The sequence below is a fragment of the Nyctibius grandis genome, chromosome 13 (genome assembly GCF_013368605.1).
Source record: "Nyctibius grandis isolate bNycGra1 chromosome 13, bNycGra1.pri, whole genome shotgun sequence".
NCBI lineage: Eukaryota > Metazoa > Chordata > Aves > Nyctibiiformes > Nyctibiidae > Nyctibius > Nyctibius grandis.
In genome coordinates, this window is record NC_090670.1 from 10,119,844 (window position 1) to 10,146,797 (window position 26,954).

The following is a 26,954-nucleotide window of genomic DNA, read 5'->3' on the forward strand; positions in this document are numbered from 1 at the left end:
CAGTTTTTACCTCCCAATGACTTACAGCCCTGCCCATCATCTGTCAGCCCTATCCCCAGTCTGTCTGCGGCAATGTCAAATTCCCGTCCTGGCCTCCAAAGCGCTGGGTGTCATGTGCAGATTTTAAAACATACTCTCTTCTGTCATTTAGGTCATTCGTGGAAAAACAGAGCAGTAGCAGCAGCTGGGCAGACCTTTCTGAAACCCTACTTGTCCCCTTTCAGTGTAACTGTGAGCCACTGGTAACCATCTATTACTGTGCACCAGCTCTGTGATGGACCTGAAGTCCTGGGAATTGCTCCCACAGTGCTGTCAGGCTGGGAAACATCTGCCTGTGGCATGGATGGGTAACCTGGGGTGGGCCAAAAAGACTCACTGGGCACGATCCATAGCATGTAACCACCAACTTTGCTCTGTCGTATTATCCTCAAGCGTTGATCCAGGCCACGAGCATCAGAGGGTGCAAGCCAAGACCTGCTGGCAGAGGGATGCTCTTCAGGAGCCACCGCGAGACACGACATAAGCATGTCAGCCCAGTTGTACTGCAGCTTCCACGCTCCACAGGGTTTCCTGTGGGGTTTCTGCAGCATTACAGGCCAGGTGGGATGGGACCGGGGGTTGGTGAGAGCCAGGGTCGCTGCCCAGCAGAGGAGAGTGCATAGCAGGGTGGGGAGCGCATCTGGCAGGTGCTGCTGCCTGAGAGCTGAACACCAGCCTGACATCCTAGAGCACACACTGGTGGAAAGGTTTGGAGTTTGCTCACCCAGGGGAAGAGGAGGCAGAGGTTTCTCATGCTGCTTGCCAGGTGCATGTCTGTGCTGGGGGGCATGGGCTGACCCCCAGCTACCTCTCACCGTGATACAATGGGGTCAGATGGTGAGCAGAGCTGTACAAGGCAGAGTGGCCGGAGGGTGCAGTGGGACATCCCATCCACTTGCTGTCGGGAGGAGATCATCTATCCGTGCCAGCCGGGCGGTTTGAGGTCCCAGTCTGTCCTGGCTCTGGACCACATGGGACATAGAGCCACAGCACCAACGTGATGAACTTGGGGTTGGGTCAGCCTGAGTGCTCAGGGGCAGGAGGCTGGACCCCAGTGAAGGGTCTGATAGGCGGGCAGGCTGCCTGCTCGCATCTCCTCGGCCGCCTGCCAGGGAAGGTGTGGATCCGGCTCGTCTGGCTGGTGTTGAGACGCCTGACTGTGCATCTGTGAGGGACGCTTCCAGAGGATCCCGCCCGCCCAGGTTTCCATGGAGAGCATCTCCTTGTTGAGGAGGGAGCTGTCTGGCAGACAGTTCGTCCATGGAAATACCGATGGAGCGTTTGTTTTCCAAAGCGCATGAATAACATCCCTAACAGCCTCGCTTCCTCTGCTCACCCCACCAGTGGTCTGGCAGAGTGACCTGGGATGCCTGCAGTGCCTTTATCCTCCCGGCTCCTTGCTGTGCACTCATCTGAGCATCCCCACTTTGGCCATATCTGCCCAGGCTGGCCCGCTTTCCCTTCCAGTTGGCAGGCACGGCTCCTCCTGGCGCAGGGCTGCGGGGAGGCAGCAGCCATCTTTGCTGGGGGACGCATTTAGCTTCACTGCTGGAGGGAAGAATGGGAGCACCGTAGGTGGCAAAACTGGGGAAGTTTTGCTCCCACCTCCCGCGGGATGCGAGGGGAAATCACTTCCCTGAACGAAATGTCCTTTGTCGGATCTCCCAGTTATTTTGCGTGCTTTGAAAGACCAAGGGGAAGCTTAAGAGCTGTTGAGGCAGCAGGCAGCAACACAAGGCGCATGCAACAGCCTCCGGTGAAGAGGGCTGAGCTCAGATTTTCATGGCAGTCTGTCAATATTAAATTAAGGCTAAATTCCCATCCTAAATGTTATGTTAACATGAAGTTACAGCAGAAAGCACAGAGCACAGAACAGCAATATGAAGGTATAAGATGTGTTATGGGGGTATTGTAATCATCCCAAATGAGGCATTTGAAACCCAGGGAATTCCAGATTTAGGGTTTGTATTGTTTTTTGGGTTTGTAATTGAAAAACAACCCAAACATAGGAAGGCTTAGGAGCATGTCGCTGAGGTTGTTTGGGTGCCTTTATTCTGTGCTGCAGGGACATGGGCAGATGGAGGGAAAAAGTCTTTAAAAAATGATAGAACCAAATGTGGAGTTACAAATGTTAAAATACTGTGATCTGGATCGGAGCGTTAAGGCATCGTGGCTCTCCAGGGTAGCGTTAGGGCTGCTGGGTCTTCACTGTGCGTCTCCATATCTGGACATATTTGGCTATCGCTAACGTAACTCACCTCTGTGCCTGATGCTTTGTAAAACTCATAATTGGAGACAGTTGCAAGTCCTGTAGCATCATTTTATTTAAGTTAAGGATATGTACTTGGAGCTTTAATTCTATCTTAGCTTATGTTTTTTGTCTTCAGATTTCCATGGCTTTTAAAAGCTATTAAAAGAACCATGGACGAGGATTAAACAAAAACCCAAAGGAATATCGTCATAACACTATTCTGAGGAGCTGTAGCAAGAAGCTGATTTTTTGCTGTGTTTTGTAAAGCGACATTCCTCATTGTGCCAGGACAGAGTGGGTGTGCTGGGTGTGTGGCCGCTCCAAGGGCACAAAGTGGGTGGTGAATTCGGCCCTAATTTTGTAGTGACTGGTGTATACAGCCCAGCCGGGCAGCTGCAGGCTGCAGAGTGGTGCTGCCTGGTGCCATGAAATCACTTGGCTGGTGGAGTTGGTGGAGCAGCAACGCCTATGGCAGCATGCGGTCGCAGCCCCGAGGAAGCTCGCGAGTCAGGAAATCAGCTGGTAAGCCACTGCTGGCAGGGCTGTGGTGTTCCTGTAGAGGGAAAATGATGACGGGTCAGTTGAAATGGCTCTGCAGGGAGTTGTGGGCACCATCATAAAGACTGGAAGCTGCCTGTAGCTTCCAGTCATACAAATTAGATACGACAGTCATTAATAATTTGCCTTTATCCTAACCCGTGGTACCCGAAGGAAGCTAAGCAGAAGATTTGCCCTGGGCGGTTTGCCTTCCAGCGGCGTCAGGCAGAGCAGTGGGTCCGAAGCACCTTTGAGATCCCACTTGGGAATGCAGCTTTGGGGGGTCCCAGGCCATCATTTCACCCTTGGGGTGTTGCTGCTAGGCAAAGGTCAGTTCTCTGCTGAAGGAGGAGCACTGCTGCAAGGAATATTAGATGAATGATGGTTTTCTTCTGGAGCTGGAGGCAGAGCGGGGCAGCAGAAGCGATGCAGAGGCATCTCCAGCAGTGGTGGGGAAGAGCAGAGCTTGGGATTTCTGGGTGCCTCAGCTGTATTTCTGTTCCTCCATACACCTTTTGTTTCCTAGGCTTTGGCAGCTGTTTGGGGAATAACGCAGCAGTGTTGTGCTCCTGCTGGGTGTGTTTCTGTCACTGTCTGGTGGGGCAGGAGGTGGAGGGGAATGATGCACAGAGGTGATGGGGGTCAGGGGTGGAGCAGGATCAGCCCCGGTTGTGATAGCTCGGCCTCAGGTTGTGCCTGTGCCGTCGATAGGGCAGGAGGTGCGACTGCTTCTCCCCATCACTTGTACCACCCTCCTTGTCTGGCATTACCTGCGGTCCCTCCGTGGGCTCTGGAAAGGTGCCTGCATGCCCAGCCCTGCGAGGCCTCGCTGCTCAGGCGGGCTGGCTGCAGGAACATGATTTTCTGGGCTGAGTGTTTCTTATTATGCCTGTCATACCCTGATTTCTGAGCTTGCTGTGTTCCCTGGGCATATCAGGAGGGCAGGCACAGGACGGGCCCATTTCCTTAATGACCAGCAGTGAATTGCCTGCACATGTGCAGTGCAGATTTGAGACGCCCTCCGTGGTTGGATTTTTTTTTTTCCTGCGGATTTTCCTCGTTGGATGAAGTGTTCTCCACTCGTGGAGTCCCTGCCCAGCTGAGCCTCCACCAGAGCCGCGTCCTCCCATCTGCATACAAACCTTATTTTGTGCTCCAATAAATCCAAGGCAACTCTGCTCCCCTCTGAGCTTAGGAGAGATTTACCAGGTGGGCATGTAAGGATGCTCTGGGGCAAAATGGAGGTGCCCTGCCACCACTGCCATCTCTCCCAGGGTAAGGATATGTGGCTGAGACAGGACGAGCATCCTCTGACCCACCACAGAGCAGGGCCTTTTAGCGAAGACCGAGCTGCAAAGCCGCCTGCTGAGGTGCGGAGCCGGCCTCCAGCTGACGCTGCTCTCGCCTGGCCGGGGTGACGGCGAGCACCGGCCGAGCACAGCCCCCGCGGGTCCCCTCGCCCGGGTCCCCCGGGAGCAGCGGTGCTGGCGGGGGGGGGGACACACTTACATAAGCCCTGAATGCGGCAGGCCGTGCAGGGAGGGGAAGGGCAGAGCACTGAAAAATCCACACAGCCTCCAGCAAGGGCTCCCTGGTGCAGGAGCTCTGCTTGCTGACACACATCCGCAGGTCCCCCTCTGCAGCTGCTGCCAGCCCTGCCTGCCTGCAGCTCCCTCCCTTCCCTGGGCTGGGGACGTGGGAGCAGAGCTTTGCCTCCCCGGAGCTTGCTGGGGTGGCCGGGAGGCAGCTGGGGCAGGGACGGGGTGGCAGGGAGGCTGCGGTGGTGCTGGCACGGCGGAACGCTGCCCAGAAGCACGCTGGCTGGTCCTGTCCTGCCCGCTGAGCACCCAGCTTGCCTTGCTGCTTTGGCCAGCAGCACGAGGAGGGAGAAAGCTGGCTGGAGAGCGTGTGGGCGGATGAGATGGATGTATGGGTAGGACACGTGGGTCTAATTTGCTGGTGTGTGAGGTGGGGTGGTGGCACCCGAACAGGGGAGCGATGCTGGGATGGAGCCGAGGCGAAGAGCACAGACTGCGCAGTGTGGGAGCGCAGGCAGCTCTGGGTCAGCCGGGAGGGGAGGGGTGCCAGCAGGCTCTTGTGCAGGGGCTGTGCTGGGCAGTGGTGGTGCCCGGCAGGTTCCTTGTGGGGAGGGATGATTCCAGGGAAGTGGCACTGTCCTGCTTATCTTGGCACCCATATTTTGCTGCTGACACCCTCCTGCAGCATGGGCACTGTGCCGATGTGCAGGGCAGCTGCAGGGCTCACCTGGACAGGGCAGAGGCAGGGCTGGCCGCTGAGTGCTGGGGACAGGCTCTGCAGGCGTGGACAGTCACCGTCCATGTCTGTTTGTGCTCTACTTATGCTGCCCATGCTTGCCTACTCCCAGAGCCACCTGCCTGGGCAGCGGCAGAGCCAATGAACACCCATGGGTGGGAGGGTCTGGCCAGGGATCCTGGCTCCTTCTGCACTGTGGCTCTTTGACTCTTCCCAGAGCAAGTCTGCTGTTAATTCCCTCCATCTCTCCACAGTATCAGCAGTCCCGTCCGGGCCAGGCCGTTGGCAGGCAGGCAGCAGTGGGCAGCTGGCAGGCTGTGAGGAGCGGTGGCACATCTCCCTGCATCCGTGCTCCCAACTCACCCAGCAGAAGTTGTGGCTGGGCTGTGCACTCCTGACTCCCGGCTCCGTCTGTTCCCAGTGGGTAAATTGGAGTCTTGGCATGATGGGGATGCCCTGAGCCCTCACCCCAGGAGCTTCAGGCCTGGATGTTTGTGCTGCTCCTCCCGGACGATGTGGCTGATACTCTGGAGAAGCCCTCTCTTGCCCCCTGTTCTTCAAGTGCCTGAGCTGGTGGCCGGCTGGGACCTGCGTCTCGCCCTCTGGGTCCTGAGCTTCGCCTCGGCGGTTGTGCAGATGGAGGGCCAGGTCTACTCGCCGACTGTCAACACACACTATGGGAAGTTACGAGGGGTGCGTGTGCCACTGCCCAGCGAGATCCTGGGGCCTGTGGACCAGTACCTGGGGGTGCCTTATGCCGCGCCCCCAATTGGGGAGAAGAGGTTCATGCCCCCCGAGCCACCGCCATCCTGGTCAGGCATCAGGAACGCTACCCACTTCTCGCCGGTCTGCCCCCAGAACATCCACAACGCCGTTCCTGAGATCATGCTGCCCATCTGGTTTACCTCCAATTTGGATATCGTGGCCACGTACATCCAGGACCCCAACGAGGACTGTCTGTACCTCAACATCTACATCCCCACGGAGGATGGTGAGTCCCTGCCGGGGTGCCTGCAGGAGGGCGGGGGGGGCCGCTCCGCCCCTCCCCAGCAGTGGTTGGTCTCACCTGGGTGTTGTGTTTGAAGCATGTGGCTGTGGACCCTGCAGCATGCTGTCTGTTTGTGGAAAGCTTTCTCTGGCCACGCAGCTTGCCCTCTTGCCCTCAGCTGCCATCTCTGTCTCGCGTGCTGCTCCTCCACGCTTCCCGGTCCCCCCCTCCACCTCCATGGCATCGTCACGGGTTCCTCTCTTGTGTTGCTAAATCTGAATCCGACTCTCTGACTGCAGATCCACAGAGCGACAAGCTGGTTTGTACTCCCCAGGCGCCGAGTGCCAGGTTCTGTCTTGAGTTGGTTTGGGTTTGTCTTTCCTCCCCCCTTCCCACCCTCCCCAGGTCCATGCGCTAGTTGTGGGCATGGGCTGCGGCTGGGAGGAACACTCTCTGCCTCTCCCTAAGGAGATGCTCCAGCAAGGAAGGGACTGCGGAGCCCTTTTCTGGGCCCTGTTATGGACGGGAGGTTGGGGGCACCGGCAGGCACATCGCTTGGCTGCTCCCCTGTCCGCTGGCGGGACGGTGGCAGAGTGATGAGCCTGGGGTGCTGGGGACCCGTGGGGCATGGTCCCGTTGGGGTGAGGCTGAGCGGTGCCAGGTGCCTCCTTGTCTAACCTTTTCCTTTGTAGGGGATCTCACCTGAACTGTAAGTAGAGGGCAGAGGAGGCAGCGCCTGCCCACATGCCCGCCCCCGCCTCACCGCAACGGGAGCCCCTGGGGATTTTCAGCAGGCTGGAGGGGACCTGCAGCAGGTCTGCTGCGCGTGGCGGAGCAGCCTGGTGGGCCGGTGGCTTCTTCCAGGCCGGCTGGCTCCACTCCTCTGTCCCTGGGGCCCTTGGCCACAGGATGCATCGTGCCTTCCTTCCTGCCCAGCACAGCTGGCCCAGAGTTTTCCTCCCACAGCGACGCTCCCTCCCCACCTCCTGCGGTCCCGGGGGCGGCGGGAGGGTGGCAGCGTGGTTGTGATTGCATGCCCACTCCAGCCAGTGGAGCCTCCTGTTATTTTGTAGTCTTTTATTCATTTTACAGTAAAACGGATTTCCAAGGAATGCACCCGAAAGCCCAACAAGAAAATATGTAGGAAAGGAGGTATGTAGCAAGCCGACCGGCAGAGAGGCACAGAGAGGAAAGAGAGAGAGAGCGAGAGGGTGCCTGGCCAGCCCACGGCATGCTCCTCCGGCACCTCTCTGTACTGCCACCCAGACCGCGGGCCCTCCGAGCAGCCCACCCTGCCGCCCCCCACTTCCCTCTCGGAGGAGCCCTGCGGATGCTTTGGCCACCTCTACTCCCTGGCTGGGGGAGCCAGGACTGGTGCTGGCTGGGAGCGCAGGTCTGGGGTCAGGTCAGAGGAGGATGCTCATGTTGCTCCAGGCCTTTCAGAACAGCTTCTCCTGGGCTGAGCCCGTGCTCCTGCCTTCATCCTGCTGGCACTGGCAGCCTCCCAGCCCCTGAGTATAAGGAGGAGCCTCTGATGGTGGGTAGCACTTAAATGCACCCATCCCTTAGGGGTGCATCCCCCCTTGGGGACGTACGAGCCTGCTCAGGGAGGCACCTATGTGATGGGAGACTGCAGCCTGTCCTGGGCTGAGCTCTTCCCCCATTGCATCCCAGGTCATTTAGCACCCAAAGCTCCTCAGTTAAAAGCATAAAACCTCTCCTGGCTGTGTAAACACTGCCATGTTCTGCCCCAGCCCGTGGGCCCGCCAAGGCTGCTCCCCACTGCTGATACCCCCACGCCTCTGCCAGTCCTGCCAGTGAGGGTCTGCTCTCCACCCCCTGGCACAGCATCGTCCCTGAGCCCCAGCTGCCCCATGGGTGGCGGAGCACCTCCAGTTCAGACACATCTCTGCTTTGCCTTGCCTCCATCCCCAGGACTGCATGGGGCTCATCCTGCTGCATGTTGGGGCAAGGGGCGCAGCTCAGCCCCCCTTGCCCCAAAGTGATGCTGTGTTCCTGGCCAGCCCCAGCACCACGGGCTGGGGAGTGGCGATGTGCAAATGGGAGCTGGCTCAGTCCCTTGTCTGACACGATGCGTCACCCGTCCTGCTGCACGGGCCCCTTGCAGGCAGGGAGAGCCTGGGCTGCTCTGTGCATCCCAAAGTTGGATGTGCGGGCCGTCGGGCAGCCAAGCTCTTCTGAAAGGCTCAGTGCAGGGAGGGGGTGTCTGGCAGGCAGGGGCTGCCATCCTGGGCATCCCGCAGCAGCGAGGTCCCTGCATCCTGGCCTCCGCCTCCCTGCGCCCCTGGGGTTGGTGGGGCTGGCACAGCTGGGCTTGGAGGTTTGGGGAGCGCTTTCCTTCCAGCCATTTCCCCCAGTTCTGTTGTTGGGTTTCTTTGCTTTGCTTTTCCTGTTGCTGTCCTGGCTATTCACACGCCATCTCTCTGAGTGCCAAGGCTGCCCCTGAAAGGGCTGGCGCATTAGGGAGTCTCCGCACGCTGCCTCCGGAGCCGGCTGTGCCAGTGATCGCCAGCCACTTCAAAGTGCTTCCTCTCCCAGCCCTCCCACCGGCTGCCGGGGCTGGCAGACCCCTGCTGCCTCCAGCCCTATGGCTGGGGCCAGGGAAGCAGGGTCTGGGTTATGGCTGGAGAAGGGGGACAATGTAAGGCATGGCAAAACACCTTGGGTGTGCTTGTCTCCTGGTTTTCCCTCCCTGCTGGCTGTGCTCATGGGCAGGGTTTCCTTGCAGCCCATCTGTGGTTGCCTCTGGTCACCTCCCAGGGAGCTGGTGGGGGACATGCCCTCTGCCCTCGCCAAGCTCTGCTGCCTCACAGACCTGCAGATCCCCAGTGCTGGCCATTTGGGCATCCAGGCGTGACGTGCTGGGAATTAAAGCACACAGATACTGGCGCTGTCCTTCAGCTCCAGCCATGGCTCTGGTGCCTGTTGGCTTGAATTAATTGAGTCACTTGTGATGAGACATGGAGGCTCCCCCGCCCCTCGTCATGCATCCTGGGTTAGTGATGCTTGGAGTGAGGATAATGTACCTGCAGTGCTGATTTCCTCGGCTGCGTGTCATTTGAACATTGACTTGTTCTGGAATATTCTTGATTATTATTTCGAAGGCCACATATGAGCAGTGAATAAGCCCTCCTCTCGCAGAGCAGGCAACTGTGCAGTACTTTGGTGGTCCAAAACACCTCAGCTCCCACCTTACTTGAGTTTTCATTATTTTTGCCACCCCCAAGCTCAGTGTATTTCAAAGCAGCCAAAGGACTGAGAATTTATCAGAATTTATCCCTGGGACAGAAAAACATCCCTGTTTCCCTGCCCAGTTGCCCATAATAATTTCCTCTATGGAAATTTGCCCTTTGCTTTGTGCTGCCAACACTTCCAGCCTGTGCTTGGCTGTGGGGGGTGCTGGGATGCTTTCCCCATCCCTTCACCACCAGCCTGAGCAGGCCTTGCTGCAGGACATGAGGAAGTGGATGTCATTTTTGGAGGGGAAAAGTGTGGCTGCCCTGCACATAACAGCTCTCCCCAGTTTTTACTAGCGACTGCCCTAATCTCTCTGACCGGGGCTCTGGAGGGTCCACAATGCTGCAGAGACAAATGTGCCAGTCCAGTGTCTTGCTCTGCTGTGCGAGGACGGCTGGAGCTCCCAGCAGCTCCCAGGCTCGGGATGCGCTTCGGCTGCTCTGCGGGAAAAGCCTTGTGGCTTCTCTGCTGCTCTCCAAGAAGCAAACTTGTCTGAGTACTGGCTGAGGCTTCCCTATGGCTGCGTGACTTCTGCAGTGCTGCCTTGGTGGAAGGCTTCTCACCAGCCTCCTGCGAAGCCTGCTGCTTTGCAGAGCTGGCTGGGAGCAGACTGCTGCTCTGGTGCAGGAGTGGTTTGCAAAGTGAGGGCAGGTGTTTGTGCTGGCGGGGGCAGCAGAACGTGAGAAGATGCAGTGCTTTCATGGAGTCTGATCAGGGATGGAGATAACTCCTCTGCATCACCCAGGGACAGGGAGGGACAGGGCAGCACCAAGGTGTGCTGCAGTCCTGGAGCAAGGGCTGATGGCTGAAGGGGCCACCCGACACAGGTCCCAGGGGAGCTGCCCCTGCCTGTGGGGTTGGGCAGCAGCAGGTTCAATGGCTGTCATCAGTCCTGGTCCTGTTCCTTGTCGCTCTCAGAGAAGCACCTGAGCCAGTGTGGCCACCGGCATGTGTGCCTCTGGGTGCAGGTGGCCATCAGACATGGTGGCAGCACAGCTATGGTCTGCTCCCTGTGGCGTCGTGGCTGCTGCGTGGGAGTAGGTGCCCCGAGGAGCTCGCACTGAGGAGGGGGTGCTGGGGCTGCCCACCGCTGGCCTGAGCAGACATTTGGATCTGGAAAGGTGTCAGCTCAGGCTCCTGTTCTTCTCTTATCCACACCATGCTGAGTGCAAAGGCTCCAAGGACCAAGGCTCCTCGCCCTCGTTTATCTCTGTTTGCGCTGGTGTCAGTGCTGTTGGCATGGTTTACTTAAGATAGCATAAATCTGGCGTGGATGCCCCTGTTTCAGGGAAAGTGATTTTATTTTTTTACTGAACTTGAGCTTAAATCTTCCTAGAGCCTTCAGATAAGAGCATATGGATCCTTCCTATCGGCCTGAACAATGTCACTTTGCAGTCAGCTTAAAGTGGAGCGGCACAACAGGCATTCACACTGGGTTAGTGGAGGGAGTTTTTGACGGGTAAGGAGAGTAGGAGCCACGAGTCCTTTTGGTTTTTCCAGCTGTGAATCCACAAGCTTAAACCCATCCCCATGAGAGTAGGTGCTGTGGGGCTCTGCGTGGTGGCCCTTGCCAGCCTGGAGGAAGATCTCCTGGGATGGGTGTCCTTGAACATGGCACTAACCGGCGGAGGGAGGTAATGGAGCAAACCGCAAGGGATGCGTGAGGGAAGTGAAGCTGTAATTGCTCGCACAAGCTGTGGGGCGTCGATGGGTCATCGTGGAGGTGAACGACAGCGAGAGGCAAAAAGCCCGCTTGGTTGCAGCAGCCTGTGTTTGCCGTAACCCCAGCCACCCTGGCACCTTCCTGCTGGTCAGGAAGGCTCATGCTTTGCGTCTGTCACGCACACGTGCCACCACTGTTCTCCTTCCCCGTGGCCTGCACCACTGCGCTCCTGCTTTGCTTAGCTTCCCAGTGTTGCTTTCTACTGTCCCTTCTGCAATGCGTGAAGCTCCAGTTGCTCGAGGCTTGTCCCAGCCATCCCTCAGCTCTGGGGCTGCAGTCTCCAGCCAGCTCCCTCGCTGCTCAGCCAGGACAGTTGCTCAGATCACAGGGATGTTGTCCACTGCCCTCTCTTACAGCCTGGCAGCTCCTCATAGCTGGTTCCTCCATCCCTGTCTGCATGGAGACCTTTGTCCCCTGAAGGAGACCAGGCTGGAGGGCTGCAGCCTGGCCAGTCCTGGGGCTTCAACAGCCCCAGGGCCCTCGGCAGTGGAAAAGGATCTCCAGCTGCCTGTGATCGGCTTCCCAGCTCTGAAGCATGGTACAGATGAAGGCTCGCTGCCTGTGGTCTTCATTAGAGAAAAATCCCTATCCCTGAGCAGTCCCAAGGAGGCTGGCACATAGCACCAGTTAGCAAATATTGCATGAGTGCTTCGTCATTTAAGTGCTTTCTGGGCTTGCAGTTCTTCCTAACGAAGATGCAGTAGGTCAAGCTTGCAGCCTCCTGCAGACAGGCTGAGCAGCCGCACGCACCCGGCTGAGCGTGCAGCCGGTGGGTGAGCTGGGGAGGGGGCACGTGGGAAGGACGCAGCAGGAAGGGGGGATGCCGGGGCGAGAGGTGGCAGGAATGGGCGTGGCATTGGGTGAAAACAGGAGAATGATGTGAAGAGTTCAGGAGATGGCTGGGTGGCGAAGCAGGAGGCGAGGAGGCAGGGCTGTGGCATGGAGAGGGTAGGTCAGGAGGTGAACTCCAAGTCAAAGAAAATCAGGACGGCTCTGGAGACAGCCGATCCATCCCTGCCCTGGGCAGGAGCAGCTCTACCTCACCTCTTTCTGGCAGTGTGTCTCGCCTGGTCTTAAACACCTCCCCAGGCCGCCTCTTCCAGTGCTTTCCTGCCCTTTCTGCCAGGAAGGTTTTCTTCTCGTCCAGCTTCAACCTGCCTCGTGTAGCTCCAGGGCTGCCTGTGCTCTGCACAGCGGAGAGGGAGTTGCTCTTCCACCTCACTGCCTCGCAGTGGCCTTTCATGTGTCGGGATGCTGCTGTAGTTCCCATCACTCCTCTGTTCCTGGGATTTGTGTGACCCAGCCTCCTGCAAACTTTTCTTGCCTGCTGGATTTTTTTCTAGACTTCTAGTTGTTGCTCGTCTGGACTTTCTCTAGCAGGTCATGGCTGCTTAAGGTGTTGTGCAAGCCTCTTGCCCCGATGGAGCTGCCCCACGGCCGTTTCAGACCTCTCACTCCCCCATCACAAATTCCTTTTAAATTCAGAACCTGTCCCACTCCGTGCTGCCATCTCTGTTATCTGCCACCCATGTCACCTGCGGGATCCTACTCCCAGAGCGACATTGAGGACGACTCCCCGATTTTATCTTCCCGGCCAGTTTCCTGCTCACCTCGTTGCAGTCTCATCCAGCCCTTGCTGGAGGCTGTGCAAAACCCTTGCTGCAGTGGTGATGGGGCTGGATGGTGACAGCAGCAGGGCCCTGGGATCAGCCAGGTGCTGGGCAGGACCTTAGAGCCCTGTGTGTCTGGGAGAGGTCACTGGGCAGCGCAGGCACAGCGTTACCCTGCTGTTACCCCTGAGGTCACCATTGCCTGGAGAACTTTTTTGGTGCAGGCATTGCAGGCATTAGGGATCAGAGGACTGCGGGCGCCGGTCTGCAGCTCTGAGGGGATAAGGAGAGCACAGCCTCTTCCTGAAATTCGGAGCTGCAGGGTGCAGGGATGGCACCACACGGCTTTGTGCCCACAAGGGCATGCAGCCCTGTGCAGCAGTGGGGTATCAGTACAGGTCTGCACTGTGTCTGCTTCCCACCAGCCCACAGGCCACCTCTCCTGGCTCACGCACCTCAGGAAGTGTCGTGCTCAGTGCACACCATCCGCAACAGCATCCCACAGCACCAGGCTGGGGCTGCTGGCCTGGCCTGTGCCCTGGCACCGTGGATTTGCTGAGGGCTGTGCAATGACTCGAAGGCATTCAGATTGTTACAGAAACTGATATTTTTTGAGTCCTGCCTTGGTCAGGGCAAGCTGGTTGGTGCCTTTGCAATCCTTGGTGAACTATGCAACTGGTCTTTTAAGAAGGGAGTTGGTACAGGATGGCGCTGAGCAGCACAGGGAAGCGCTCATCATGATGGCTCCCTGCAGTGTGCCGTGGTGGTCTCGTGCTGCGGCACCGGTGGTTTGCAGCACAGCCATGCCAGGCACGACAAGGGGCCGTGCACTGCGTGCAGGACCCCAGCTGGTGGTTAGTGGCCACCCAGGGCAACCCTTCACGTGGGCTCTGCTGGTGGCAGGGGATGGTTGTCCCTGCTGGCAGGAGAGCTGGCAGCAGGGCTCCTGCTTGTAGCCGGGCGGTAGGAGAGGGAGCCTTGCCCCAGCGCAGGGAGCCGAGGGTGTGGGAGCAGGCGAGGGCCAGGCTGGGATGCAGGAGGATTGGCGAGTGCTTTGAGAGGCTGATCCGCTGCCGGTGCTGATGCTGCCCCAGGCCCGCTCTCCTCCACTCCGCCGCCCCCCGAGGAGGATCTGGGAAGGGGTCCAGGCGAAGCGGCATCCTGGCGCAGCTCCCGGGGCAGTCCTGCCCGTGCCCGGTACTGCCCTGGCGCTGGGAGAGGTGCAGTGTGAGTAGCCAGCAGTGCTGTGGGGTGCAGGCCTGGCCCCATCATCTCTGCTATCATGCTATTTTTGAATTCTCTTTTGTTTTTTGTTTTTGTTTTTGTTTTTTTGTTTTGGTTTGGTTTTGTTTCCTTTTGTTTTCCTTTTTGTTCTGTCTCCTCGTGTTTGGTCCCTAGGAGCCAACGCTAAGAAACAGGGCGAGGACTTAGCGGATAATGACGGGGATGAAGATGAAGGTATTTGTGTGCTCAAGGCTGCCACTGCATGACACGCAAAGCAACTCTGTCTGCCCGCCACCCGCTGCCATCCCCAGGGAGCCCTGTGTGTGTCCGTCTGCCGCGCCGGGCGGCTGCGCGGGGCGGGGGGCAGGCTGGCCGGCTGTGCAGGGCGCCCAGGCCCTTCCCCTCCTTGGGATGGGGGGTGAAGCTCGTGGGGTTTTTTTGCTTTAGGAGAAGTTTGCTCCCGCTCCACTTGAGCGAAGGCAGGGAGGAAGCATGGCAGCTTGGGAGGAGAGGAGCCCTTGGGCACCTGGGCCCATTTCACCCCGAGCCCGGTCACATCCCACCTTTAGCCTCACCCCTCCGGAGTCAGTGACATGCAGCCGGGAGCCAGCGATCCTCCCCATCCGTCATTGCCCTGCTGCGGGCAGCACTTCAGGGGGGCCGTGCTGGCAGCTTGGCACCCTTGACACCTGCAAGGTACCTGGCTGTGCCCTGGAGACCTGAGGTCCGCTTGGACATGGTTTCTGTTAACTGCTCTCCTTCTCCACGCAACGCGAGCAAGGTCTTGCTTGCAACCAGAGCATCACCACTGGCCGAGGCAGAGCGAGTGGGCTTTCAAGCAGATGCGATTCTAGATGTACAGCAGGGCTAAGCAAGCTGCAGAATAAGCTATTTTTAGTAAAGCAGGGTTGTTCATCTGCAGGGTATGGAGCCGGTGTGTTTGGCTGCAGGGATGTGAAGAGGAGGCAGGAGGAAGGGTTGGCCAGGGCACAGCCCTAATGTGCCGAGGACAGTAAAACCTCATGGTGTGCAGGAGGACCAGGGCAGCTTGAGCACAGCCTGGCAGATGGAGTTTAGGATGTGGGAAACAGATTAAAAGCTTTTTCCTTGGCAGTACCAAACCTCCATTATTTTCTCCCACTAACCTGTGCCCCAGGATCTTGTACCAGGGCGTGTACTGGCATTCAGCCTAAGTGCCTTGACTGTGCTAAATCCCCGCACGCTCAGATGTGCTGCAGCGGTTAGGAGTCGTTTATTCCCTGGTACGTCTATGCACGTTGCTGCCATTCTGCTGTGAGGATGTCCTTTTGTGTGTCAGTGGGAGTGTGTGGCAGGGAGGAGAGGACACAGGCACAGCCACCGATGTTCCTGCCCTTCGCATTTCAAGCAGGTGGCCCTGGGAAGGGTTGTCCTGCTGTAGCTCTGCCGCACAGGCGATGTCTGTCCTGGAGGAGCTGTGAGCCCTTTTGGCTCCCCAGATCTGTGCATTTGCCTGGCTGCATCCTGGTGACAGAAAAAGAGCTGGCACAAGGTTTGCCATGTCCTCATTCTCCTGCAGGGAAGAGGTTTTCTGTATGGAAGGGAGGTCACCCTTAGCCATGCCATGGACCACAGCTGGAGGTGGGGTTGGCCAGAAGTACCCGTCAGCCTGCCCTGCGGCCCCCTGTGATGGGCAACCCGCAGGGAGGAGTGGATGTGAGCAGGGGTTAGGTGGGCACAAGGGAGCGTGTCCACACCGGCCGGGAATCCCCGCTGAGTTGATGTGTCTGTGCCCCGGGAGTCCCAGCCTCGTGGGGACCATGGCAGGGCTGGCTGCTGGGACGCTGCGGTGCACCGGTGAGGGAGGCAGGCAGGCAGCAGCGGCTCGCCAGGGCAGCCAAGGCCAAGCAGCAATGCCAGCCCACCCAAGCAAGGCACTGGGTGCGGGTGAGCATGAGGGAGGGCAAAGTCCATCGGCGCTGGCTCGCCAGACCAGGACAGGGCTGGGCACCGCAGGCATGTGGGGCCTGGCACCAGCTCCACGACAGGCGCAACCACCTCCTCCATGTAATGTGGGTGAGATGTACCAGGAGCTGAGCACGGGTGTTCTTCCCTTGTGCCCGGACTCGGCTCCATGAGGGATCCCAGGCCAGTGGGGCAGAAGGGGCAAGATGTCCTCCAGACAGGTTCAGTCAAGAGAGGGAGCGTGGCTGCTCCCTGTCCCCTAGGCTCCCGCAGTCCCTCCTCCCCAGCCCTCAGGGTCCCATTCCCCATCCTCACTCCATGCCTCATGCCCTGTCCTCGTCCGAACGCCGTGCTCACCTCCCTGACACGCACACGTGCACACACTGTCTGCCTCATCACCATGTCTGTGTCTGGGCACTGGGGTGCCATGGGTTCGCATCCAGCCGGCAGATTTCTGCCTTCCCAGAGGGATGGGAAGCGGGGGGTGGGAGAGTCAGACATTGTAGCACCTACCAGTGTCACCCAGCCTTCCAGGTCCTGCACACCCCTATTCCTGCCCCCCCGCAATGCCAGCTTCCAGGACTCCCGGAGCTGAGGGCTTGGGTCTAGCCAAAGATGGGATGTGGGGCTGCATCCCAGGGCTGGACTCTGCAACTCCCACCCACAATGGAGGTGCTGCTTGTCTGGCTCCTGCACGCAGCCAGAGCCCAGCTCTGGGGAAGAGCAGCCGGCTCCAACCAGCATCTCTCCCACATGTGCTGAGACCCCCGAGAGGACAGCAGTGTGGGGACGGCACGGCGGCTGCTGTCACCTGGAGAGGGGCTGGCGGGGTTGGTTCAGTGGTGGTTGGCTTTGGAGGTCCACGCTGTGGTCCCCAGTAGAGCTCTATGTTTAGCTCCTAAGCCCCCTCCCTGGTCCTGGTAACTGGCATTGCCCTCGTCCTTGGTCTGCCTGTCGGGCAGGGTGCTGCGGCCGTTGCCGGAGTCCTGTGTTTGACTGCCTCTCCTTCCAGACATCCGGGACAGCGGGGCCAAGCCCGTGATGGTGTACATCCATGGCGGCTCGTACATGGAGGGCACGGGGAACATGATAGACGGCAGCGTCCTGGCCAGCTACGGGAACGTGATTGTCATCACCCTGAACTACCGCGTTGGAGTGCTTGGTACGGGCTGGCCGGTGCGGGCTGTGCAGCCGGCACAGCGGGGCAGCGGGGTGAGCCCCCGGGGCTGACCAGGCCTGCGCCAGCCGGGAAGCGGTGGGGGGCGCGGGGCCGGGCAGGGTGGGGCGTGTGGGGCTGGGCAGGGTGGGGGATGTGGGGCTGGGCAGGGTGGGGTGCCACGTGGCAGTGCCCTCCGCGGGCGGGCACAGCGTGGTCCGGCTCCTGGCACTGGCCCCCCCGGGCTCATTTACACAACTTGGCTCCACTGAAAGCAAATATTGGTCTGTGGTTAAATAAATAATAAATGTGTTTACCCAGCATGTCCTTCTGAGAGGGCTCGGAGCAATGAGCTGCCAGCGGGTACTGCCTGGCTGCCCCTGGGGACCCGGCAACTCTCCCTCCCCAGGCACCGGCTGCCTCCAAGCCAGCTGAGCTGCCAGGACCCCTGCAACCACCCACTGTGGCATGGCTGTCTGCAGAGGGGGTCAACAAAGGGTGTCAGATGCCATACAGAGGAGGGTGGCAGTCTCATTTTCACAAGCACTGGTGACCTAGAGAGGCAAAATGGGGACACAAGGTCAAAAGGCAGTGTGGTCCCCTGCCTGCTGCAGCAGAAGCCCCTGGGGCTGGGACACAGGAGATTTGCCTGAAGCATCACTGCTGCCTCCCTTAGCAGCAGGGAGAACAAGGAGTGCTGAGGTCTGGGGAGAGCTCCTTCCCAGCCAAGATGCTGGCAGGGCTGGCTCTCTTCCTAGACATCTAGCCTGGCACAGTGCTCTCCCCAGGCAGCTGGGCTCCCAGCCGCTACCTAGGGCCGCAGCACATCCCTCTGATGGCCTCCAGACCCCATAGTCTTTTGGGGAAGATGGCAGTTACCTGATAGAAAATAGGCTTTTCAGTAGAAACAAGCCTATTCAAGACCTTTCAATATTAAAAGTCAGGCCTTTAAGATGGATAGGTGCAAATTTAAGAGATATAAGCCACAATATGAAATAAGACTTAAATGGTGCCATTGTCATCTCCATTGAAGTGCTGCAGCGTGCCTGGCCAGAGCACCTCCAATGCCGGAGCAGTGCCAGTGCCGCTCCCTGCCTGCTGGGGTTACCCACCTGGATTTTACCTCAGAACCATGGTTTTGGCTTCCTGCTTTGAGTCAAAGCAAACAAAACACTGATAGCTTATCTTGGGTGTTCCCTTTGCTGTTGAAAGTATTTCTCAGCATCTTTCTCACCAAGAGCCTTTGTATTTTAAGCTGCAGTCGGTTCCTCTCTGCCCAGCCCACCTCCTTACATTTATAGAGCCTCCTCCGGGCCACACTAGTCCATGGAAAGCATTGGCTGTGCACACATTCAGCCTGCCTGCAGCCACCAGTGCTTTCTTGGCTTTCCTTGAAGCATCTGTGAGCCATCTTGACTTGTTATTAACACGTATGGTGGTCCGGGTAGGAGAGGGCTTCATGCCCATCACCCTGTCACTGCTTGCAGGGAGCACCCTTGGCTCCCTGGGACTTGCAGCTGCACTTGCAGCCTTTTGCCCCTCTGTGTGCTGCACAGAGGGTGGCTGGAGCTCAGTGGTGTCCCTGCTCCAGCTTAGAGCTCACAGGACGCTCTTGGTAGTGGGGTCTCATGTTGTGGTGGGACAGGGTCCCTTAGAAGCAACCCTAGGCCTGGGGAAGGGGAGGGGGAGGTCAGGACACCCCCTGCTTCCTCATCCCTAACCAGGCTCCCCTTGACCTGCAGGGTTCCTGAGCACGGGGGACCAGGCTGCCAAGGGCAATTATGGGCTGCTGGACCAGATACAGGCGCTGCGCTGGGTGAGCGAGAACATCGCCTTCTTTGGGGGAGATCCCTTGCGGATCACTGTCTTCGGCTCCGGCATCGGTGCCTCCTGTGTCAGCCTGCTCACCCTCTCCCACCACTCGGAAGGTAGGTGCCAGCTCTGCCCGAGGATGCTGTGGCTGGGAGCAAGCGCCCTGCTGATGCTAACCCAGGGAAGGGCGCCCACCTGGGTACCACCGGCCACCCCAGCAAAGTCAGGGCTGCTTTTTAATTAGTCATTGGCGAGAGCCTGACCCAGGGTCGGGAAGAAAAACCTTCTCATTGTGGGCAGGGAGAGGCCAGCGGCAGAGCACACGGGAGCCAGGGATGGAGCTGGTGCTGCCAGCGCATGGGGCTGCAGCCTGGGGCCAGCACATGGGTGTGGGGAGAGGTGGGGACCCCGCCCGTGGTGCCCTGCCCAGGCGCCTGGGCTTGCCCACATGCAGGTGTGGAGGGGGTGTAGGGCATCATGCAGGGCACTGGGAGCACAGATCTCAGCGCTAGGAAAGGCATTCGTACTGGAATAGAGGGGAAGCCAGACCTGAGCCTGGGGAGGGATGGAGGGCCCCATCGTGCGAGACTGGGAGAGCTGGCAGTGCTGTGACTAGCAAAACACAGCTGGAAGTGATATGATTGATATCTGTAAATATAGCAGAGTGTTTACTCTAGATAAAGGAATTATTTATGATAAAAGATTGTGTTGGCATAAGAGCAAACGCCTGTAAACCACCTGCAAAGACATTTACATTGAGCATTAGGGGAAAAAAAAATTAACTATGGGAGTAGAGGTGTTCTCGATAAAATTCCTGAAGAAAATCACAGGAGAAAATCCTGAACTGGACGTGGCTTTATATGAAGGTGCAGCCCCTTTCCAGTGCTGTGTCCCCAAGCATGGTGCAGGGGAGGAGATGTGTATGGGCAGTGGACACAAGCGTGAGTCTGCACCTCAGAGACACACACAAAACTGCACTTAAAGCCATTGCGAAGAGCTGCAGCCCTGCTCAACAGCCTGGGAACTGCACAGGAATGAAGGAGACCTTCAGAACCTCAGCAGGGCTGATGGCATGGTGGAGGGTGTATGGGAGGAGGTTGGTGCTGGCCAGGCTGCCAGCAAAGTTGAGCAGCCTTCCTCCGCCCTGGGAGCTGTGGATGGACTGATTGCCCTGATACTGAAAGCAGGAATGATCTCAGCACAGCCAGCACCAATCCACCCTGTGCAGAGTGCTCCTGCTCTTGGGACGGCTGCTCCCACCGCTGGGCTCTCCTTGGTGCCCCGAGGACCAGAGCTCTGGGGGATGCTCTGCTCCACAGACCCAACAACAGAGGCATGTCTGGACCCGGTGGGCAGCTGCTTCCCAAAGCTGGCAGCTTGGTTGCTCCCACATTAAGTCCATGGTGGTCCCTGGTCTTCCATGACTGCCCCGCAGCCTGCTGGCTCTGCTATGACCGTCACCAGTGCCCTGCCATGTTTGAGTAAAGCAGGGAGAAACAAAAAGGCAGGTAAAGCTGACATGATCCAGCCCTGGCAGCATGTTATGGAGCTGCTGTTGCCCACTCAGAACATGTCTGTTCTGGGTAAGCCCTTTTCCATGCCAGCCCACGGCTCTCAGGACACTTGTGCTCAGTCCACGGTCCTGAGTGAGTGCCCAGTGTCTGAAGTCAGCCCCTCTGTCATCCTGCTCCCCTCATGCCAGCTCCTGAGCAGGATGCTCCTGGGGCTGTTGCCTCATCCTCTTCAGGTGACTTGGACAAATATTAGGCTACAATAAGCACAAGAACACGGAAAATGTGAGTTATACCTACAGAGCCGCTGCCAATGTTGCAATGCCAGAGCAGGGCAGGACCAGGGCTGCCCTCGCTGCTTTTGGGGCTCCTGGGGTAGGATTCCCAGCTACCCAGAGGCGTGAGGGGCAGCCAGCAGCTCTCTAGCCCACAGGAGGAGATGCTTTTGATGGCTAAAGCCAGAGGATGCTTCGCTTGTGTTAGATGGTAAATTGAGCAGTGTGTAGGGAAGGAGCACAGGTAGATCTTTGCATACTCGTTTCTGAGCAGTGGGCAGTGGATGCTCTTCAGCTGTGGGGCCCTGTGCGGGGCCGTGCCGTCCCTGTGTGGATACCTGGGGCTCTGCGTGCCCTCCTGCCCTTGCACAGGCACCCTGGGCACCATGGGGTGGCGAGTCTTTTACAGGCTGAAAGCTCCTGCAGAAAGAAAAAGGGGTTTCTCTGCCCATAGTGAGTGTGAAAGGCCAGGGAGGGGATGCTGGTTGTAATGCATTCGCGGTGCTTCTTAGGGTGCTCCTCTCCATCATGGGAGTGCCTGGGAGGCAGGCGGGGATGACAGGGAGGTGCTCTCCATCCAGGAGTCTCGTCTCTGGGATTAGGTGCTTCTGTCAGGGCAGCCCCAAGGCTGCAGGCTGGTCTTCATGGCCAGATGGTGACATCTCTTTGGAAGCAGGACTGTGTGCTTGGCTGCCCAGGTGGCCCCGACCACTTTACAGGCCTGGGATGGAGGGAGCAGCATGGAGAGAGGCTGGGGGTGGATTGGAGGGGCTGGTCCCTGACTTGCCAGCTACGAAAAATACTGTCGTGCTGGTATAGCACTTCTCAGGTGACACTAGGCCTTCTGCTGCTAAATCCTGCACCTGCTGCCATGTCCTTTGCTGCCCCATCCAGCCCCAGCGCCTGTGGTGTGGTGCCCCCTGCATCGCAGCGCTGCTGGGTCCTCGGCATCCTCACTGCTGTGGCAGGGGAGCTGCTGCCGGCTGTAAATGCCATGAGGTGGGAGGGGAGTGGTGCTGCAGCCAGTGTCGCTTCAAAGCAAATGGCCATAAGGTGACCTCAAAAAAACCCCTGCGCCGGCTCACCCACCTGCCCAGGGACAGGGCAGCCGGCTCTGGAGCACGGCAGGGGAGCTGTGCTAAGATGCAGCCTGCAGACCAGGCGGGTTTGTTTTTATCGTATCAAAATAAAACTCATAGGGATCAAGAGCTATTAATGAAGCTGCTAATTTGTGCCTGCTCTGCCAGGCACGGTGAGAGGCAGACACTGGAGGCTGGTGCAGCGCATGCTGTGTCTGGCTGCTGGGGAGACCCGCGGCTCCCCTGCCAGCCTCAGCCCTCGTAGGCGGGTGGGTTCCTCGCCAAGGACCAAAGTGCTGCCTCTCTCCCCAGCCAGCTATGCCGGGGCAGGAGCAGTCTCTGCTGGGCAAACCTCTTGTGCTCCCTTTGCCCCATCTCCTGCTCCATGGGAGCTGCTGCCCTTCACTGCCAGCTCCAGGGATGCTCAGACCTCAGCTGGACAAGGCACCCAACATCCTGCTTTGAGCAGGGCTTGGCCCAGACAACCCCAGAGGTGCTTCCAGTCTCAGCTATTATGCAAAGTGAAGGGGAAATCAGGAGCTGGTGGCAGCCTGCAGCATTGGGCACCCTCTGGCAGAGCCCTGGTCCCGCTGCTTGGCTCCGCTATGTCGTGGCAGCCAGCTCTGCAGGACGCGGGGTGTGTCAGGATCCTCACCTCAGAGGGGAACAGGCACGGAAGGCAGAGCTGCCTCTTCCTGCGTGGGCACCAGCAGGCTGGAGGGCTCCAGGGTGAGCTGCAGGGTGGTGATGCTTCCCTGGGGTGCTTGTCAGGCTTCAGTTGGGTGCTGGCATGGAGTGGGAGGATGTGGCAGGACTGGGCTCTCGCAGACTCCTGGATCCTCCTGGGTCAGGACATGGCCATGCAGAGACACAGCAAAGGGGCTCCATCAGGGACATGACCAGCTAATGGTGACACCAGCTGCCCGTGCTTCCCCAGGCAGGGGTGGGCAGGGGCAGAGCCCAGCCCAGTGGGTCTGTCTGGGAAATGATGCTGCTGGCAGGGGAGCAATACCTGCTGCTGGGATGGCATCTCCTGGGAGCCAGGGAACCCACATCCTGGCTCTTTGGCATGTGGATGATGGCACAGAGCAAGCAAACCCACGGCCAGTCTCCAGCCCGTAGGCTGGGTACGGCTTCCTAGGGCTCCAGGAGGTGACAAACAGCGCTTGTGACTTCTCTTTGTCCCAGCGCATGGGACTGTACGTCAGGTACTTGGCAGGGCAAGGACTGTGCATGCAGACAAGAGCTACGGACATGGTGGCCAGGAGCCAGGAGCCTCCGAGCACTTCTGCTGCGGGCAGGTGCATGCTGCCCTGCAGAGCGGCATGGCCCTGGCTGCACAGGGGGTCTCACGCAGGCGTTCCACATTGCGGAGGGCTGGGGGCAGCCCCGTGGCCACCACGCTGCTGCGCCAGCAGCATTCGGAGACCGCCCGAGACAGTCCCTCATGGTGAACGAGTGCCAGGGTCCGGTGAAGGCACAGGCAGCACTTGGGGTGCAGGAGAGGGCTGGCCAGAGAGCAGAGACCCCAGGGTGCACCCCAAGCCCGCCTGCCTTTCACCGCCCCGGAGGCTCCATTTCCTCACCGCCCTTTGTATGCTGAGCACAAGCGCCATTGACATGGGGCTGGAGCCCAGCCATGCATTCCTCCGCCTGGGCCAGGGCCTTTGTGGCCCCGTTTTCCAGGGCGAAAGTCCACTCCCTCTGCGTTCCCCGTGGCAGAAAGGCCCTCTTTGTGCATCTGGCAGCGTGCTCCTGCGGGGCCGGATTGGCACCGAGCAGTCCCAGCTGGGCAGGAAGCAGCAGGGAGGGGGGCGAGGGGGACCCTGACAAAGCGGTGGGGTGGGACATGCAGGGTTAAGTGTCCCCAAGCAGGCGTTAACCCTCCCGCTGCTGCCAGCCTGCAGCCTGGCTGCTCAGAGAAGCTGGTGCCACCCTGGGCTGGAGGATGGCTCTGAGCCAGGGCAGCATGTGCCCTTCGGGGGCTCAGGCAACATGTTCTTGGGTTGCTGGGACAGCGTGGGCTGCTCGGCAAGGCCAGGTTGAGATGCAACCATGGCCCCTCTCCTCCCCATGCCAGGACAGAGGGATGCTGGGCTATCCCCTGCAGTGGGATCCTCAGGGAGCACAGCAGTCCTTGGTTGCTGTCAGGAGCACCCGCTGCATGCCCAGCTGTCACCCTGCCACCCTTGTGGTGGCCTTGAGCTGAGCCCTCCATGTGAGCCTGGCTCAATGGGTCAAGGCCAGACACAGGCTGGAGTGCTGGGTCCTTGCAGGAGTCCAAGGGCATTGATGCCTTCTCCATGCTGCATCGTGCACTGTAGTGCTGGGGCGTCGGAACGGTGCTCACCCCCTGTGAGCTTCCTCCGCTCCTTGCCTGTCTTGCAGGTCTCTTCCAGAGAGCTATTATCCAGAGCGGCTCCGCACTCTCCAGCTGGGCAGTGAACTACCAGCCTGTGAAGTACACCAGCATGCTGGCCGACAAGGTGGGCTGCAACGTGCTGGACACGGTGGACATGGTGGACTGCCTGCGGCAGAAGAGTGCCAAGGAGCTGGTGGAGCAAGACATCCAGCCGGCTCGCTACCATGTGGCCTTTGGGCCAGTCATTGATGGGGATGTGATCCCGGATGACCCAGAGATCCTGATGGAGCAGGGCGAGTTCCTCAACTACGATATCATGCTGGGGGTCAACCAGGGCGAGGGGCTGAAGTTTGTGGAGGGCGTGGTGGACCCCGAGGATGGCGTCTCGGGCAGTGACTTTGACTACTCAGTCTCCAACTTTGTAGACAACCTGTACGGCTACCCCGAGGGCAAGGACACTTTGCGGGAGACCATCAAGTTCATGTACACGGACTGGGCCGACAGGGACAACCCTGAGACACGTCGCAAGACTCTGGTGGCCCTCTTCACTGACCACCAGTGGGTAGAGCCGTCAGTTGTGACGGCTGACCTGCACGCCCGCTACGGCTCCCCCACCTACTTCTACGCCTTCTACCACCACTGCCAGAGCCTGATGAAGCCTGCGTGGTCTGACGCAGCCCATGGGGACGAGGTGCCTTACGTGTTCGGGATCCCCATGATTGGCCCCACAGACCTCTTTCCCTGCAACTTCTCCAAGAATGATGTCATGCTCAGCGCCGTAGTGATGACCTACTGGACCAACTTTGCCAAGACAGGGTGAGTGGAGATGGGTGCTGTGCCTGGGGAGTCTGCACTCACTGCAGCTGCACCCCTTGGGACCATGCTGGAGGGGGGGGTGTCATGCCTGGTGTGGGCCACTGAGCCCCCTGTGCCCACAGATCCATTTGCCGCACCTTCACTGGGGCTAGGGCATCAACCACACCGTGGGATCTGAGAGTGCGGCCAGCCCCTGGGACAGGACCCAGCCAAACGCAGGGGTGGGGAGGTTGGTTGGCCATGGTTATAGTGGGTGAGACTTGACCCAAGGTTGGGGTGCTGCCATGCAAGACCTTTTGCCAGCTCACCCTGTGTCACCACTGGCAAAGTGCCCCCCAGCCTCCATCTCTGCATCCGTCTTTCCCTCCGCACCTCTCCAGCTTTTCCCGGTGCTAGCTCTGTTTTGCTTGTGTTTTGCAGGGATCCCAACAAGCCTGTCCCCCAGGACACTAAGTTCATCCACACCAAGGCCAACCGATTTGAAGAGGTGGCCTGGTCCAAGTACAACCCCCGTGACCAGCTGTACCTGCACATCGGGCTGAAGCCACGGGTGCGCGACCACTACCGGGCCACCAAGGTGGCTTTCTGGAAGCACCTGGTCCCCCACCTGTACAACCTACATGATATGTTCCACTACACCTCCACCACCACCAAAGTGCCGCCGCCTGACACCACACAGAACTCCCACATCACGCGCCGGCCCAACGGCAAGATCTGGACCACGAAGCGCCCTGCCATCTCGCCCGCCTACAACAGTGAAAATGGGAAGGAGAAGTGGAGCCCGGAGCAGGAGGCGGGCACCCTGCTCGAGAGCCCCCGCGACTACTCCACCGAGCTGAGCGTCACCATCGCCGTGGGCGCCTCCCTCCTCTTCCTCAATGTGCTGGCCTTCGCTGCCCTCTACTACCGCAAGGACAAGCGCCGGCAGGACACGCACCGGCAGCCCAGCCCCCAGCGCGGCGCTGCCAACGACATCGCCCACGCGCCCGACGAGGAGATGCCCTCCTTGCAGGTGAGCCAGGGGCACCACGAGTGCGAGGCTGTGCCGCCCCATGACACCCTGCGCCTGGCCGCTCTGCCCGACTACACCCTCACCTTGCGCCGCTCTCCGGACGACATCCCGCTCATGACCCCCAACACCATCACCATGATCCCCAACTCGCTGGTGGGGCTGCAGACCCTGCACCCCTACAACACTTTCACTGCCGGTTTCAACAGCGCGGGGCTCCCGCACTCACACTCCACCACCAGGGTATAGCTGCCCGCCGCCGGCACACACGCACGCACGCACACGCACGCAGCAGACACTGGCAGAGGGACCGGCAGGGCCAACGGAGCCCATGGACAGAGGGCCAGCACCCACGGACGGTGCAGCACTGAGCCTGGAGACCTGTGGGGTCCTGGCACGGCCGGATGCCCCGCTCTCCCCCCGGCGCTTTCTTTCGTTCCTATCTAACTTTTGAGAAGTGCTTTGACTCTCCCAGCTCCTGTGGGGTGCAGGGGGGGACACGGTGTAGCCCCTGCACCCATGCATCGGCACGGGCAGGCATGGGGGACCCCACTGGCAGTGGCCTCGGGGCTCCCCGCACCGGGGCTGTGCTCCCCGTGGGGCAATCACATCCCCAGTGCTCTGCCTGCTGAGCACCCCGGGACTGATGAGGAGCAGAGCCAGGCATCCCTCTCGGCTGGTGCCCAGGCATCCCCAGGTGGCTTGGCACCCCGAGTTCCCTGGAAAAGGCTCCTTCACTGTGTCGAGAAGTGGCCCCGGGCCATGGTGCTATAGGCAGAGGGAGCGGCCAGGGTCCGGGGACCCAGCCTCATGCTGGGTGCAGGGCGCTGGGGCTAGTGCCAGGGCTGGGAGACCCCAGGGACCCTGGGAGCGGGGTCCCGGGCTGGAGACTTGGCACCTCTGCCCCTCTTTGCGCTGCAGAGAATCTCTTTTGTGTCAGTCGTTTCTCTTTGCAGAGACGTTTTTTAAGCAGATCTTTAGTTCTTTACACACTAACGGAGTCGCCGCGTTTTGTCCTTTGTAAAGATTTTAAAACCAAGTGTTCTTGATATAAAATAAAAAGCCAGTTAGCAGCCAGCGTGTGCG

General features: G+C 59.2%; 1 protein-coding gene across 3 annotated transcripts; it reads left to right on the plus strand.

The window, feature by feature from the left end:
- Positions 1-5,614: 5,614 nt before the first annotated feature.
- NLGN3 (neuroligin 3) lies at positions 5,615-26,323 on the plus strand. Of its 3 annotated transcripts, XM_068411876.1 has the most exons (7): positions 5,615-6,092; positions 7,182-7,241; positions 14,079-14,138; positions 16,861-17,010; positions 18,747-18,932; positions 24,070-24,859; positions 25,280-26,323. In XM_068411876.1, exons 1-7 carry the CDS (start codon positions 5,615-5,617, stop codon positions 26,115-26,117), a joined length of 2,562 nt encoding a protein of 853 aa, XP_068267977.1. In that variant the 3' UTR covers positions 26,118-26,323. The 3 variants fall into 3 exon arrangements, with proteins under 3 accessions (XP_068267977.1, XP_068267978.1, XP_068267979.1); XM_068411877.1 differs by lacking the exon at positions 7,182-7,241; XM_068411878.1 differs by lacking the exons at positions 7,182-7,241; positions 14,079-14,138.
- Positions 26,324-26,954: the final 631 nt, after the last annotated feature.